The sequence below is a fragment of the Rhizopus delemar genome, genomic scaffold, assembly GCF_000149305.1.
Source record: "Rhizopus delemar RA 99-880 supercont3.8 genomic scaffold, whole genome shotgun sequence".
NCBI lineage: Eukaryota > Fungi > Mucoromycota > Mucoromycetes > Mucorales > Rhizopodaceae > Rhizopus > Rhizopus delemar.
This window is the reverse complement of record NW_027137834.1, coordinates 2,236,621-2,249,927: the sequence shown is the minus strand read 5'-3', so window position 1 is coordinate 2,249,927 and position 13,307 is coordinate 2,236,621. Positions and strand designations below refer to the sequence as shown.

Below are 13,307 nucleotides of genomic sequence, written 5' to 3'. Positions count from 1 at the left end.
AAAGTTTACATTACAACTAGAGCACCATCTTGTAAATACTGTAGGTGATCTATCGTACAAGCAACTAACACAGAGTGACATTCCATCATCTATTTGGCTGGTCGTCATAGTTCTAAATTTATATAATGAGCCATTCAACAAATCATAAAGTACATAAACCTTGATTAAGAAGCATAATACTTCACTTCTGTCCACTTGAAAAAATTCTTCTCTTCTTTCGTCAACTAATCAAGCAGTAAAGGAATAGCTGTAAGATTAACAACAACAACTACATCCATAATGAGTACGTTTCTTACCATGAAAAAGTGGTTAATATTCAGTTTGATTGTAAAGCTTCATTTTTGTTTGAACAACAAAGCGTAGTTGATAAACACGCTAACTGGTATCCCTATGAAACTTACAATTGGCTAAGAAAATGATGTTGCTGGTCAGTTGAAAAAGATAATGATTGATTGCAGCCAGAATGAAGCGTCTACTATTCATAAAGGCTTTGACAAATTAATCGGTATATGATCATGTAGTTGACTTAACAAGAGAGCATGAAAGAAGCAATAAGATCAAATATCGAAGATGTCAGTCCTACAATGAAGACTGTACAAGCATATGCTACAACTAGAGCTATTTTAAATGCTATGATTGCATTGTCGATTTTGATTCTTTTAAGGTTTCATTTTAAAAAAGAGCCCCTCCTTTTTATTTATTACTATGAACAAAGGACAATTTGAACTTATACACGGTAAAAGATGTACTTTTATTGCTAATAACTATACTAAATCATATCAAAACAGTCAAATTTGTATTAATTTGGTCACACTGGGAATACTCGTGTGGATAGAATGGCCTATATTTTTTTCACAAACTGTATCATTGACTATAGGCAAGGTAATATATGTGTTCAATTTAGCACAAAAAAAAAAAGAAAAAAAAATACCAAGAAAAGAAACAGACCATAGCATCGATGCTGATAAATCAATTCATATAGTCACTGAAAACAGAGATAATGTAAGGTGTTTGCTACTTCTTTTTATGACAACATAATTCGAGTATTCCTTTTAAATAGTCTTTTAAATGCGAACCCTTTTCTGACCTTATTCTCAATTATACTCTTATTTCAGGATGATGACCTTTCTGGTTATTCATACCTTGGTCAAGTTGTGTTATACAAAAATATCTTTCTTGTTTCAAGTATAAAAAGATCACTTATACTACTAGAAAAATTAAATCTTTTAGCAGTTTTAATAAAGAAAAGACAGCGGTTGATTTAGCTGATAATAATAGTCCAGAATCACTGGAAGCTTATAACAGTACTACCTCTAGATTATCAAATAAATTCTCTTTTGAAAAGTATAAGAATAATCCTGAGATGTAGAAGAGCAGAAAACTTGAATAGAATACATATATGATAATATTATCTCACACGACTCGGCCACTAACTGACAAAATTAAATATATATTCCCCCAAAAGTTTTTTTGTGTTGAAAAAAATTCTCATTTATCTGAAAAAGATTACAATACGTTTATTACTGCCCTGTAATCCAAAATAAACGACCAAAGATATCTGCTTACAATTCTTTGTGTTAATACCTTTTGTATCTTTGTGACCAGTCACTGTCTAATATACTTGTATCACTTTGGGATCCTTATATTCTTTGATGAGTTTTAATACACATTAAAAAAGGTTTAGGGATCACAAAATAAAACACCTCAAAAAGCTTAACAGGGTTGTTGTAATTTAATCCACTCAGTCTGTATATTTGATTTGAACTAATGCCGATTTTATATCAAAGAATGAATGATCATATAAAACTGCAATCATTTGATTCTTAATGTACTCGATAAGTTTTGTTATGTATTTTTAAGAGTTTTTCAACCGTTCAGTAACCTAGGAGGAAAAATTTGATTGACAACTCCACAGAGACAATCCTATATACAAGATGTAGAGCACTTCTTCGGAGAATCTTGGTAGAAAGCATCATACTATCTTTGAAGTGGCAGGTTTGTAATGAAAACAAGTCAATAGTTGCCGAATCAAAGAGGCAGTGTTTGTTTATAATTCGGTTACTTATGATCTTGGTCTCCAATAGATTCTTCTTATGATTCTGATTTACTTTGTCAGCATTGGCCACATTAACTTTTTTAAATCAAGCCTTAGTGTTTCGCCTTCTTTACAGTTTTTTTGGCTGTTCATGCCAAGTACACTGCAAATAATACCGAATATTACTCGAATTTCAAGACCGCTATTTTTCAAATCTTAATAAATCACTCAAAAGCGTAGATTTTGTACTGAAAATGAAGCATAAGCATAAGAATTATATAGGTAATTGGTTTATAGCTTTAAAAGAAATTATATATAAAAAAACAAAAGTCTATTTTTTATGCCAAAGATAAGCATACTCAAAAGGTAAAAATAACTGGTGTTTAGAACGAAAACACCCGCTGTGAATTTAAAACTCCTTTTTTTTCTCTAAGTTATATTCTTACGCGAAACCTCATCATTGTATTTTGAAGCCAGTGCTGCTTTTTGTGCTTTCTTTTTCTTTTTCTTTTTTTTGCATCTATTTCATGGCAACTCTTTTAAAGGTACTTACTAAATTGCAGTAAGATATCTAATTTAATCTTTATTTGCTTTAGATCCTCTTCCTGTTTCAGGTAAAAAGTGTAAATAGTATAAATCATCCAAGTAGGTACGTGCAAGGTTAAAAGGCTTATTTTCATGGCTCCATGTATTAAAGCTGTAAATCAAGGAAATGATTAATGTTCCGTCCATTAAATATATATTATCTCTTTAATAGTTTGTTCTTTACGACTGTATAACATGTTCTGATATGCTTCTGTTTGTACTTTTATGGCGTTTTCGTAAGTAGCTTTCCTAGTATTAAAACAAACTTTACTCATACTTATATCTAGGAAGTGCCTTGCAAGATTACTAATGGCTTTATTGGGTCTACATTGCTAAAAAGAAGCTTAAATGTAAGTAAAACTCTCATACAATGCTCTACAAGATGTTTAATCTGAAGACTGTATTGTAGCTATCCTGCAGCTCACCCATAATCATTCTGTTCTATATGCTTTGCTGATTCTTTTTTACGTGTATAACCATTCAAAGGCTTTTTTTCTCACGATGAGCATTTTACAAGGTCTTTATTAAACACAATCTACTTATTACGCGTCAAATAAGGTAAGTTAAGAAAAACAGAAAGGCATCTGCGGATGGATGGATGATTGCTGTATTGTTTTGCTAAAAGGTAGAAATGGTATGGTATTTGGCCATTCGAAAGTCGTAAAGAAGTATAGAAATCGTATTTCAATATAAATTCTTTATCCAGTAAAAAGTATAATTTTAAAGCACAATATATTGTTTTTTAAGCCAATGAAATGTATTAAATGATAAGGTTTTCTACAAATAAGAATGTAAAGAAGTATATGAGTAAACATGATTTCGTCCAATAACAAGAAGTAAATTTATAATGGTTAAAAAAGAACCAGCCTATCATATCAAGTAAAATGCGAATATTACTCTTTTTTTTACGTGAAATCAAGGTAAAATCAGAGATTTCAAGTGCTTTTTTTTTTGCGTGCATAATATTCGAGTAAAACTTGAAATATTACTAACTGCTGTAAAATTCGCTTGAAAGTTGCCGTTTTAAATCGGATAATATTCGAGTAAAATTTCAGATATTAAGCAAATATTCCCGGTTATTTGCAGTGGTAAATGGTATAGTACCGTGGTACCAAAATAGGAAAATAGATGTTCTTGAATCTTGTGATCCTTATGACATAAATGTTGAACAATCAGCTTTCAAATGAATAAAGCCGATAAGTTGAGCAGATTTCAGATTATTTGCTGTATCTTAGATATCACTTGAGGTATTTTGAGCTTTTCAGCAATTTCAAGAGCTTCTCTTTTAATCTTTTAATTGGTTTGTTTACTATCATACATCAAACAGGTCTCTGTCGCACCATATTTAACAAATTTCTTATGCTCACTATGATATTTTCAAAAGTGTCACATCTATAGCCCATTTTATTTATTCCATAATAATCAATATCCCTCAGATAGAATTTCTTGTTTTTTCTCTTAAAGAACCACTTGTGCGCTCTTTTTTATAATTTAAAGCACTAGATGGTTAAGTTTGGAATCAAATTAAGCGGAAACTTGACGAGTATCTTAATAAGCCCATGATGTTATCACTTTAAAAAAATGGTATCAATAGGTTAATCAAAAAATGAGGCATCTACAATTGTTTGCTGTGCAATTTTTTAATTTTTCAAATTCACACGATGCCTCTGAATTTAAAACATTCAAAGTTCAAGTGTAGAATATGAAGTTGAAACAGGCAATTTTCTCCTTTGCAAGATTAAAACAAAGTTGAAAGAGCTTTTTATAAGAGTCGGTAGTGTAATCTGAATCGAAGAGGAACCTTTTGCTGCTTCAAAAAAGAGATTTATCTAAACGATCAAAATGAGAATATTATCTCTTAGTGTTACAATAGCTTTTTTTTTTATCAAAGCTATCTGTTATTTTATCAAAATCTACAGGTTATACATAGATATAAAGTATCAACCAATGGAAAGCTTTAATATCACTATTTATCCAAAAAGAAAGTTTTTGTTAATAAAAAACCTCCCCTTTGATTTGGTTTATGAAAAAGCATTATTTCTATTCCTCAACATCTTAGCCAAATTGATAGCTAAGGATGTATTATTGCTTTAGTTTTTAAAAATAAAAGATGACTCTCGTGTGTTATCTCGTAAGAATAAAAAAGACTATAAAATTCAACGAGACTGAAAAAAGTTATATCTTTATTTAATATTATAATGTCTGGTATTTATACTATTTTCATGGAGGTTTAATTAAATCCTTTTCAAGATACTTTAATTAATTATAACTGTAGATCTAGTGTCAATAAGTTTTAATGTGAGGATCTGTTCCTGGTTATGCAAGTGGACTGTTTTATAATTATTTCTTAAGTAGATCTGATCTTTCATTTATGTTGCATTGCATCAGGAGTTATATTAAAAGCTTGCATTGAGTTAAAGGAGTGGAATTAGTTATGACCGAACAATAGAGAAAAGACTGTAATAAATCTTTGTAAAGCATTCATTACTCTGATTTCTTATAAATTGAATATGAATCATGTTTAAAGTATGTTGGGATACGACATCTCGTAATAAAATTTTAAAAACTTCACAATTGCCATGGTCTTTTAATGCAAAATCTTTTATATAATTGCTTTCTATTAAATTGAGGGAGATTGCTTGAGACTTTAACATCTAACTTGTATACAAAAAAGTAAATGTATACTTTAGAGTATAAAACGATACATAGCTTCCTAAAATACGTCCTAAATATGTGCCTAAGATAATAAGATAAAAAAAAATCGAGCACCAAAATAGGTAATGCTTTGAACAAATCAGATATCGCGTGAAGCATTTTACATCAACCAATAAAAAAAGTGTTAATCGGGAACACATAGAAAATAGTACTTGCTTTGTGTACTGTAAACACATGCACATATGCACAGAAGATGAAAATCATCCATTGTCTTGTTCATAGAAAGGGACGTGTTTTTTTGAATCAAAAAGAAGGGTAATTCTTATGTCATATCTTACCATACTTTATCGGAAGACATATGAAACGGAGTATGGAAAGTTTAGTTGTATATAAAAAAAAAGTTTTTTATTGGAATATAAAATAAGCTGCCCTTTTTCTTTTTTTTTTTTTTTCTTTACTTTCTTTCAATATGGGACAAGATCATAAAATAGATCAAATAGAAAGAGGGGATAATAACCCGATGAGAGTATTTGACAATGAAAAAGTAGAGGCTTATGATCAAACCAATTTTTCAATTGAAGATATACCAGGCAGCACAATAGAACAAACATCTCCATCACAACCAAGAAGAGGATTAAATGCTCGTCATATTCAAATGATTTCACTTGGTGGATGTATTGGGTAAATTAGATGAGTTAGATGAAACCTGTTGTCTAATCAATCCCTTTTGCAGTACTGGTTTATTTCTTAACTCTGGACAAAACATTTCTTCAGTAAAAAATTTAATAGTCAAAATATGTGACTTTAAAAGATTGACTTTTTTCTATAGGCTGGTCCTGCAGGTGCATTGATTGCTTATTGTGTTGGTAAGATTACACATATTTCTATTTATCGATTTATTAACATTATTTTGCAGTTGGAGTCATGGTATAGTGTTATTGCGTGAGAAAAAAAATACACGCCTTTTTTAAACTCGCTTAATATAGGTTTATTGTCTGATGACTTGTCTTGGTGAAATGGCTACTTACATGCCTGGTAACACAGATACACGTTGGTTATCGATTTAAATCTAAAAAACATAACTTAGTTTCTGGATCATTTAATCACTATGCTACAAGGTTTATTGATCCTGCTTTTGGATTTGCACTTGGTTGGAACTATTGGTAAGTTTTGTTATAAAGACCAATTGAAATATATAAACTCAATTTGTATGATTAGGCTTTCGGTAAGATAAAGATAAAAAAAAAATCTCAGACATCTAAACCTAATCTTTCAAACTCGTCCCTTTTTTTTTTTTTTTTCTCACAGTGGGTAAGTGATTTGTGTGAGAAAAATCACACGTACACAAACGTTCAGTAACTGAGCAAAAATTCATTTAGGCTGTTACAATTGCTACTGAAATTTCTGCTGCAGCTACCATCATCAATTGGTGGAAGCCAGTGATGCCAGATCCAGCATGGTCTACCATTTTTGTACTTTTGATTTTGGTAGTTAACTTGGTGGGTGTTCGATTGTATGGTGAACTGGAATACTGGTTTGCAATTCTTAAGATCTTAATTGTCCTTGTTTTTATCATCATCGCTCTCTGTGTTACTTCTGGTGGATTAGGAGGCCATGTGATTGGTTTTGAATACTGGAATAATCCTGGCTCATTTTCTAATGGTGGATTGGGAACTCTGAATGTCTTGCTTTCTGCCGGTTTCTCCTTTATGGGTACTGAAATTGTCGGTATCACCGCCGGTGAAGCCAAGAATCCCACCAAGACTGTTCCTAGAGCTATTCGAAACACATTTTGGCGTATTGTCTTTTTTTATATTGTCACCATCTTCTTGCTCGGCATGTGTATCCCTTACACCAACCCTGATCTTGCCAACTCGGACGGTGATCCAGGTACGGCCTCTTTCACTTTGGTCTTCTCACTTGCCGGTATCAATGTTGGTGCACATATCATTAATGCTGTCATCTTAATCAGTGTTTTGAGTGCTGCCAATTCATCACTCTATACATGTTCTCGTACCTTACTTGGTCTTTCTAAAGATGGTTTAGCTCCCAAATGGATGGGTCGTATGAATAGATGGGGTGCTCCTTATTGGGCTGTCTTGGTCTCTTCTTTGGTAGGTTTCCTTTGTGTCTTTGTTTCCATCTATAGTGCCTCTGTTGCTTTTGTTTGGTTCTTGAGTATCACTGCTGTCAGTGGCTTCATCAGTTGGTGGGGTATTGCTGTAGTTCATATTCGTTTCAGAAGGGCATTCAAGGCACAAGGAAGAGAGTTGTCTGATTTACCTTTCAGAGCCTTTGCTTATCCTTGGTCAGCCATTGTTGCAATTATTCTTACAACTTTTATTATCCTTGGTCAAGGTAATTTAAATCATAGTATATGTATGTGTACAGTTTGATAACAATATCAATAGGTTACACTTCATTTACACCTCAGTTCGATGGTGTCAAATTTGTCACTGCTTATATCGGTTTGGTTCCAGTAGCACTTTGGTACGCTGGGTACAAGATCATCAAGAAAACTAAGGTTGTACCTTTACTCGATGTTGATTTTGAGACTGGACGTGTGACAAGACTGGATGTAGAAAAGGATAAAGAAGAAGATGAAGTTTTGCCTTGGTACAGAAAGGCATTGGCTTGGGTGGTGTAATTGATTTTTTATTATTATTTTTATACATTTATTTTTCTAAAAGACATCGATTAAACTGTATCATCACTATTATAAATTAGTACATAAATCACTTTTTACATTATATTTCTTACTATTTTATAATGTCAATTTCTTGTTCTTTTCTTTTTTTTTATACTTTTTACCTGGAATGCCCAAGCTGTCTTTTTCGGTGATGCACTTGCACTTTTTACATATAAATCATTATCTGGGGGTAGTTCCTAACGCAATATTAGCAAAAGTATCACGACATCCTCTTTCTCTTACTTTCTTTGTACAACTTGACATCATTGAAATAATTGACAAACAGACATGAGCCACAGTTTGCACGGGTGACCAATCTTTATAAAGTATATTTAAACAAATATGTCCATTAGAATAAATCTAGAAGGAAAATGAATTAAATCTGATCAATGTTAAGCCTTCATTGAGATGGTTATTACACTAAGCAAAACTTGTTAATCCCATTATTATGATCCTTATTCCATTCTCTTACTGTGGATGCATTGGTACAAAAGGTCTAACAAATACAACATCGGGTGCTTCTAATGGATATTGTGGTGTAAATCGAAACTATTTTTAATCAAACTGTGAATATTCTACTCAAATAGATTCGTTTGTATAAATACTTCAAGCTTAAATTGTTCACCCTATTTTAATAAATAAGTTTTCATTCTTTTTTTTTCTTTATTCATTATATGTAACCTCATAGATGGTACCAGGCGCACCTGTCAAACAAAGCTTCCATCTAATAAATTATATAAATACATCAAAATATTAGTTTTTTGTTTTGTTTACTTTAAAAAATTATCTGCTTCTTCTACCACAACACCTTCAGGTGGGTTCTTGTGTAATTCTGATAATGATATGTTCATAAATAATCTCCTTAAAATATATAGACTGTACCTCTAAGTTCTTTTGTAAGCCTTTTGGAATAAATGGAGCTCATCACAAAAACAAAATGAAAGGAAAAAAAAAAAAGAAAAAAAGAAAAAAAAATTATTCATTAGCGGCATAAACGGAGATTAAAATTACATGGACACTGCAAAGTAAACCTTCTTTTATTTACAAGACTACCATTTGGTTGCAAGAGGGTTTTGGAAGCTTTGAGTGACTGCATGATATTGTGTATGAAGCAATAGCTGTCTTTTGGCCATATCATCTCCTATCCACTCATTGTAAATAGTTTTAATCATTTCATTTTCTTCTGGCCAAATGCCTTTTGCTGATCTATAAATACTTTCTACTTGATTCAACCATTCCTTTGCGTTCACATTGACTGGTATAATTTGTCCACCTCCATTGGCACAACCACCAGGGCAAGCCATAACCTCAACATAATGATATATACATTTGCCTTGCTTAATCTTGCGTACTAAATTTTGTATATTTCTAAACCCATAAGCACTAGCAAATCGAAGTAAAGGACGACCATCGTCACTCATCAAACTATATTCGCACACATCCGCATTCTTGCCCACCTTCATCGTTACATGATCAGTGGAGGCACCAAAGAGTTCACGAGCTGCTGTCGCCATAATGTACTCCAAGCTGCCACCTGAGGAAGATCCAGGAACACCAAAAACAGTCTCTTGTGATGTCTCAGGATCCACACCAACCTTATTAAACATATCCTCCACAGGTGCTTCAGGCATCTGCAGGAAATCGTGGGATTGCAGCATTTGATCAATTTCAGACGTAGTCAAGACACAATCGACATCACGAATATCATCTATTTGGAAATCAGGACGACTTGCTTCTAATTTTTTGTCATAGCAAGGCATTACAGTGACATGATAAATTTGGTTTGCACTACAACATATTGTAAGTAAAATGACCCCCCTCTTTTTTTTACTATAAATCATCTTTATACCTTGTATTTGTCTTGTTGGCCAAATAATTCTTGACGAGTGAACCCATCATTTGTTGTGGTGATTTTGTAGTAGAAATATAAGGCAGGATTTCCCCATGTGTCTTTTCTGCATAACATACCCATCCAGGGCATGAAGATGCAAGCATTGGCATGCCTTCTATCTTTTTTGCTTTAGCCCCGCCCCCTCGTCTTGACCTCACACTTGGCCCTTCTTCTTGTTGCTGCTGCTGTGCTACTTTTTCTATTTCCTCTCCTCCATTGGCCATATAAAATTTAAAGCGGTCCATGAATTCTCTAGCTGATTCGACCAAGGAAAGATCTTGAGTGAAGGCTGTATCAAAGACATGATGGATGCCCAGGATGTGTTTAAAAAAGTAAGTCAGTCGTTTGTGAACCTGAATCGGTGTCAGTTGATATTTGGCAGCAAGGGATGCTCGTGATTGAGGACTAATAGAGATCACTGTGGTTGTGTATGTTTTTTGTTCAAGTATTTTATAAAATTCTTCAAGAGACTGCATTGAAATCAAGACACTTTCTGCTGAAGTGACACAGCCACTGTTCAATAAGACAGTTTAGTGATGAAAAAAATAAAATAAAAGCTTTCTTTATACCTGCAAGCAAGGCAATCATTTAATGAGATGGAGGCCTTTTCAAGTTTCTTTTCTTTTCCATCATCTTGACTTATTTCATAATAACCTCCTTCTTTATCTACTTTAATTTCAGACTAGACATCAATTTTAATTATTTTGTGTATAGAACAGGATAAGTATACTTTACAGGTCCTTTGTTGTCTTGTGATTTTTCTATCTCAACAGGTTTAATACATGCTTGAGAGGGTGCAATATAATCATTTAAATCAGTCAGAACAATAGCTGAAGAAAATGCCATTCGAAATTAATGTAAGTTTTGAAAGAGATAAAAATATTCGCAGTAGAAATAGAAAAATTGTTTCATCTTATCAGTCAATTGCTGACTAACCAACCACATTCTCCGATTGTGACTTACTTTGATCTTTTTTTTTAAGTTGCATTAAATGTCATCTTATTGGCCCATCTTGTTCTCATAATCTTTTTTTTTTTTTTTTTCTTTTCTTTTTTTCTTTTTTTTAAAGCAAAGATGTCAAAACAATATGACAAGATATTAATAAAAAATTTGGTATTAAAAAACATTGCTGGTGTTGAAGCATGGCAAAGACGCAAGGAACAACCTGTGGTAATTACCGTTGCACTCTTTACAGACATTTCAGCTGCTGGCAATACAGACCATGTTACAAACACGATCCACTATGGCCATGTAACCAAAGCCATTACTAAACTAGGAGAAAAAAGTCACTTTGAAAGCTTGGAGGGTCTTGCTCATGCGATTGTTCAATTGGGCTGTGTACAATTTGGCGCTGCTCGAACACAGGTCACAGTAGAACAGCCCAAGGCGTTGTTGCATGCTGCTGCCTCAGGTGTTCGTTTGACACGAGCTAAGGAAGACTTTGAAGGAGATCCAACAACGGGTGCTGTCTCTGGACTTGGTGTAGAGGATGAAATGTATGTACGTGATTTGAGATTACACACGATTGTTGGTGTCAATCCTTGGGAGCGAGAGGAAAAGCAAGTGGTTGTTATTAACCTGAAGGTATATCCATCCAATTTACCTTACCATGGAAATGAAGAGACAAAGTCCTACCATTTGAGAACAATCGTTCGTACCTTGACAAGACATATTGAAGCTTCAGGATACAAGACGATTGAAGCATTGGCAGTCACCGTTGCTCGATTGGCATTAGAAAAGTGTCATGTGAACAAGATCACTGTACGTGTAGAGAAGCCAAGTGCAATCCTGTTCGCAGACTGTTCTGGTCTTGAAGTCACTCGAGATCGCTTATGGCTGAAAGATGTGTTGGAAGCTGAACGCAAGGCAGGCAAGACCTTTGTACATCACACAGATCGATTACAGTATCGGAAGGAGGTGCCTGTTGAATATACCCAAACAGCTTACCTCGCTTTGGGATCTAATCTAGGTGACCGTGTCGAGAACATCAACCAGGCTTTATTATTGCTCGAACAAGAAAACTGTATCGTGTTGGATACCAGCTTTTTGTATGAAACACCTCCTATGTACCACACAGATCAACCTGCCTTCTTGAACGGCGTCTGTAAGGTCGCTACCTCACTTGAACCCCATGCTCTCTTACGCACACTCAAAAAAATAGAAGAGACCCTGGGTCGTCAGCCCACCTTCCGTAATGGACCTCGACCCATTGATCTTGACATCTTGTTTTACAACGATCTTGTCATGTCTGACGAAACCCTGACCATCCCACACATCTCGATTCAAGAACGCGAATTTGTCTTGTGGCCGCTGTGTGATATAGCGCGCGATATGGAACACCCCAAATTATTCAAGACCAATGGTCAACTTCTTTCACAACTACTGAAGGTTTCTGCTGAGAGCGAAGAAGGTGTTTGCGAAATGCACAAGGTCGTGCCGATCCAGCCGGGACGTATCTGGGCCTGGGACAAAAAGACGTATATTATGGGCATCTTGAACGCCACACCCGACAGTTTCTCTGACGGTGGTCAAAATGCTGATATTGAGACGGGCGTCAAGGCGGCCTGGCGAATGAAAGAAGAAGGAGCGGACATGATTGATATCGGTGGTATGTCCACTCGTCCTGGAGCGGATGATAGCTTTCCCGAGGAAGAAGAGATCCGACGAGTGGTGCCACTGATCAAGACACTTCGACAATCTGGTTTTGATTTACCCATCTCTATTGATACCTTCCGTGCCTCTGTTGCCAAATGCGCTCTTGAGGCCGGCGCGAATGTGATTAACGATATCTCGGGTGGTTCAAGAGACCCAGAGATGCTCAAACTTATGGCTGAAGCTCGTGTGCCGGTGTGTTTGATGCACATGCGTGGTGATGCTCATACAATGATGTCTCGAGAAAATACAACCTATGAAAATAATGACGTTTTAGATGATGTCTCACACGTCCTTCATGCCTTGGTTGAAAATGCGGTTGCTGCTGGTGTTCGTCGCTGGAATATCATGATTGATCCTGGTATTGGCTTTGCAAAGACGACTGAGCAAGACTTTGAACTCCTTAGACATCTTAGTGAGGTCTCTGCCAATCAAGACTCACTCCTTCATGGGTTGCCTATGTTGATGGGTATCAGCCGCAAGAAATTCATTGGTAAGGTCACTGGTGTTCAAGAAGCAAGCCAAAGAAAATTTGGTACGGCTGGTGCCGTGGCTGCTTGCGTGGCGGGTGGTGCAAATATTATGCGCGTACATGATGTTAGACCAATGTGGGAAGTCATTCAAGTATGTGATACAGTGTGGAAAAAGACCAAGTAGATTTATTATTATGTGTGTATAAAGCAACCTTTTTTTATAATAAAATTAAACTTTTTTTTATTTGTATTTATCAACCAAGTTAATGTGTAACATAAATGGTCAACGTGTGTCAGTTGATATCCAATCAATTGGGGTGGCAATGC

The 13,307-nt window shown here is 34.7% G+C and overlaps 5 protein-coding genes across 5 annotated transcripts; 3 read left to right on the top strand and 2 right to left on the bottom strand.

Moving 5' to 3' along the window:
* Positions 1-5,795: 5,795 nt before the first annotated feature.
* On the top strand, positions 5,796-6,290 carry RO3G_11048 (uncharacterized protein; the record flags this gene model as incomplete). The annotated part of the gene is made up of 4 exons (XM_067665632.1): positions 5,796-5,956; positions 6,009-6,048; positions 6,105-6,141; positions 6,262-6,290. 4 exons carry the CDS (start codon positions 5,796-5,798, stop codon positions 6,288-6,290), a joined length of 267 nt encoding a protein of 88 aa, XP_067521733.1.
* Positions 6,291-6,717: 427 nt separating this feature from the next.
* On the top strand, positions 6,718-7,922 carry RO3G_11047 (uncharacterized protein; the record flags this gene model as incomplete). Its single annotated transcript, XM_067665631.1, has 2 exons — positions 6,718-7,633; positions 7,687-7,922. 2 exons carry the CDS (start codon positions 6,718-6,720, stop codon positions 7,920-7,922), a joined length of 1,152 nt encoding a protein of 383 aa, XP_067521732.1.
* A 222-nt stretch (positions 7,923-8,144) lies between these two features.
* On the bottom strand, positions 8,145-8,815 carry RO3G_11046 (uncharacterized protein; the record flags this gene model as incomplete). Its single annotated transcript, XM_067665630.1, has 6 exons — positions 8,145-8,161; positions 8,208-8,281; positions 8,437-8,513; positions 8,570-8,590; positions 8,646-8,688; positions 8,739-8,815. The coding sequence occupies 6 exons, from the start codon at positions 8,813-8,815 to the stop codon at positions 8,145-8,147; spliced, it is 309 nt and encodes a 102-aa protein (XP_067521731.1).
* A 198-nt stretch (positions 8,816-9,013) lies between these two features.
* RO3G_11045 (uncharacterized protein) lies at positions 9,014-10,545 on the bottom strand (the record flags this gene model as incomplete). Its single annotated transcript, XM_067665629.1, has 3 exons — positions 9,014-9,752; positions 9,814-10,368; positions 10,526-10,545. The coding sequence occupies 3 exons, from the start codon at positions 10,543-10,545 to the stop codon at positions 9,014-9,016; spliced, it is 1,314 nt and encodes a 437-aa protein (XP_067521730.1).
* A 384-nt stretch (positions 10,546-10,929) lies between these two features.
* Positions 10,930-13,164, top strand: RO3G_11044 (uncharacterized protein; the record flags this gene model as incomplete). Its single annotated transcript, XM_067665628.1, has 1 exon — positions 10,930-13,164. One exon carries the CDS (start codon positions 10,930-10,932, stop codon positions 13,162-13,164), a length of 2,235 nt encoding a protein of 744 aa, XP_067521729.1.
* Positions 13,165-13,307: the final 143 nt, after the last annotated feature.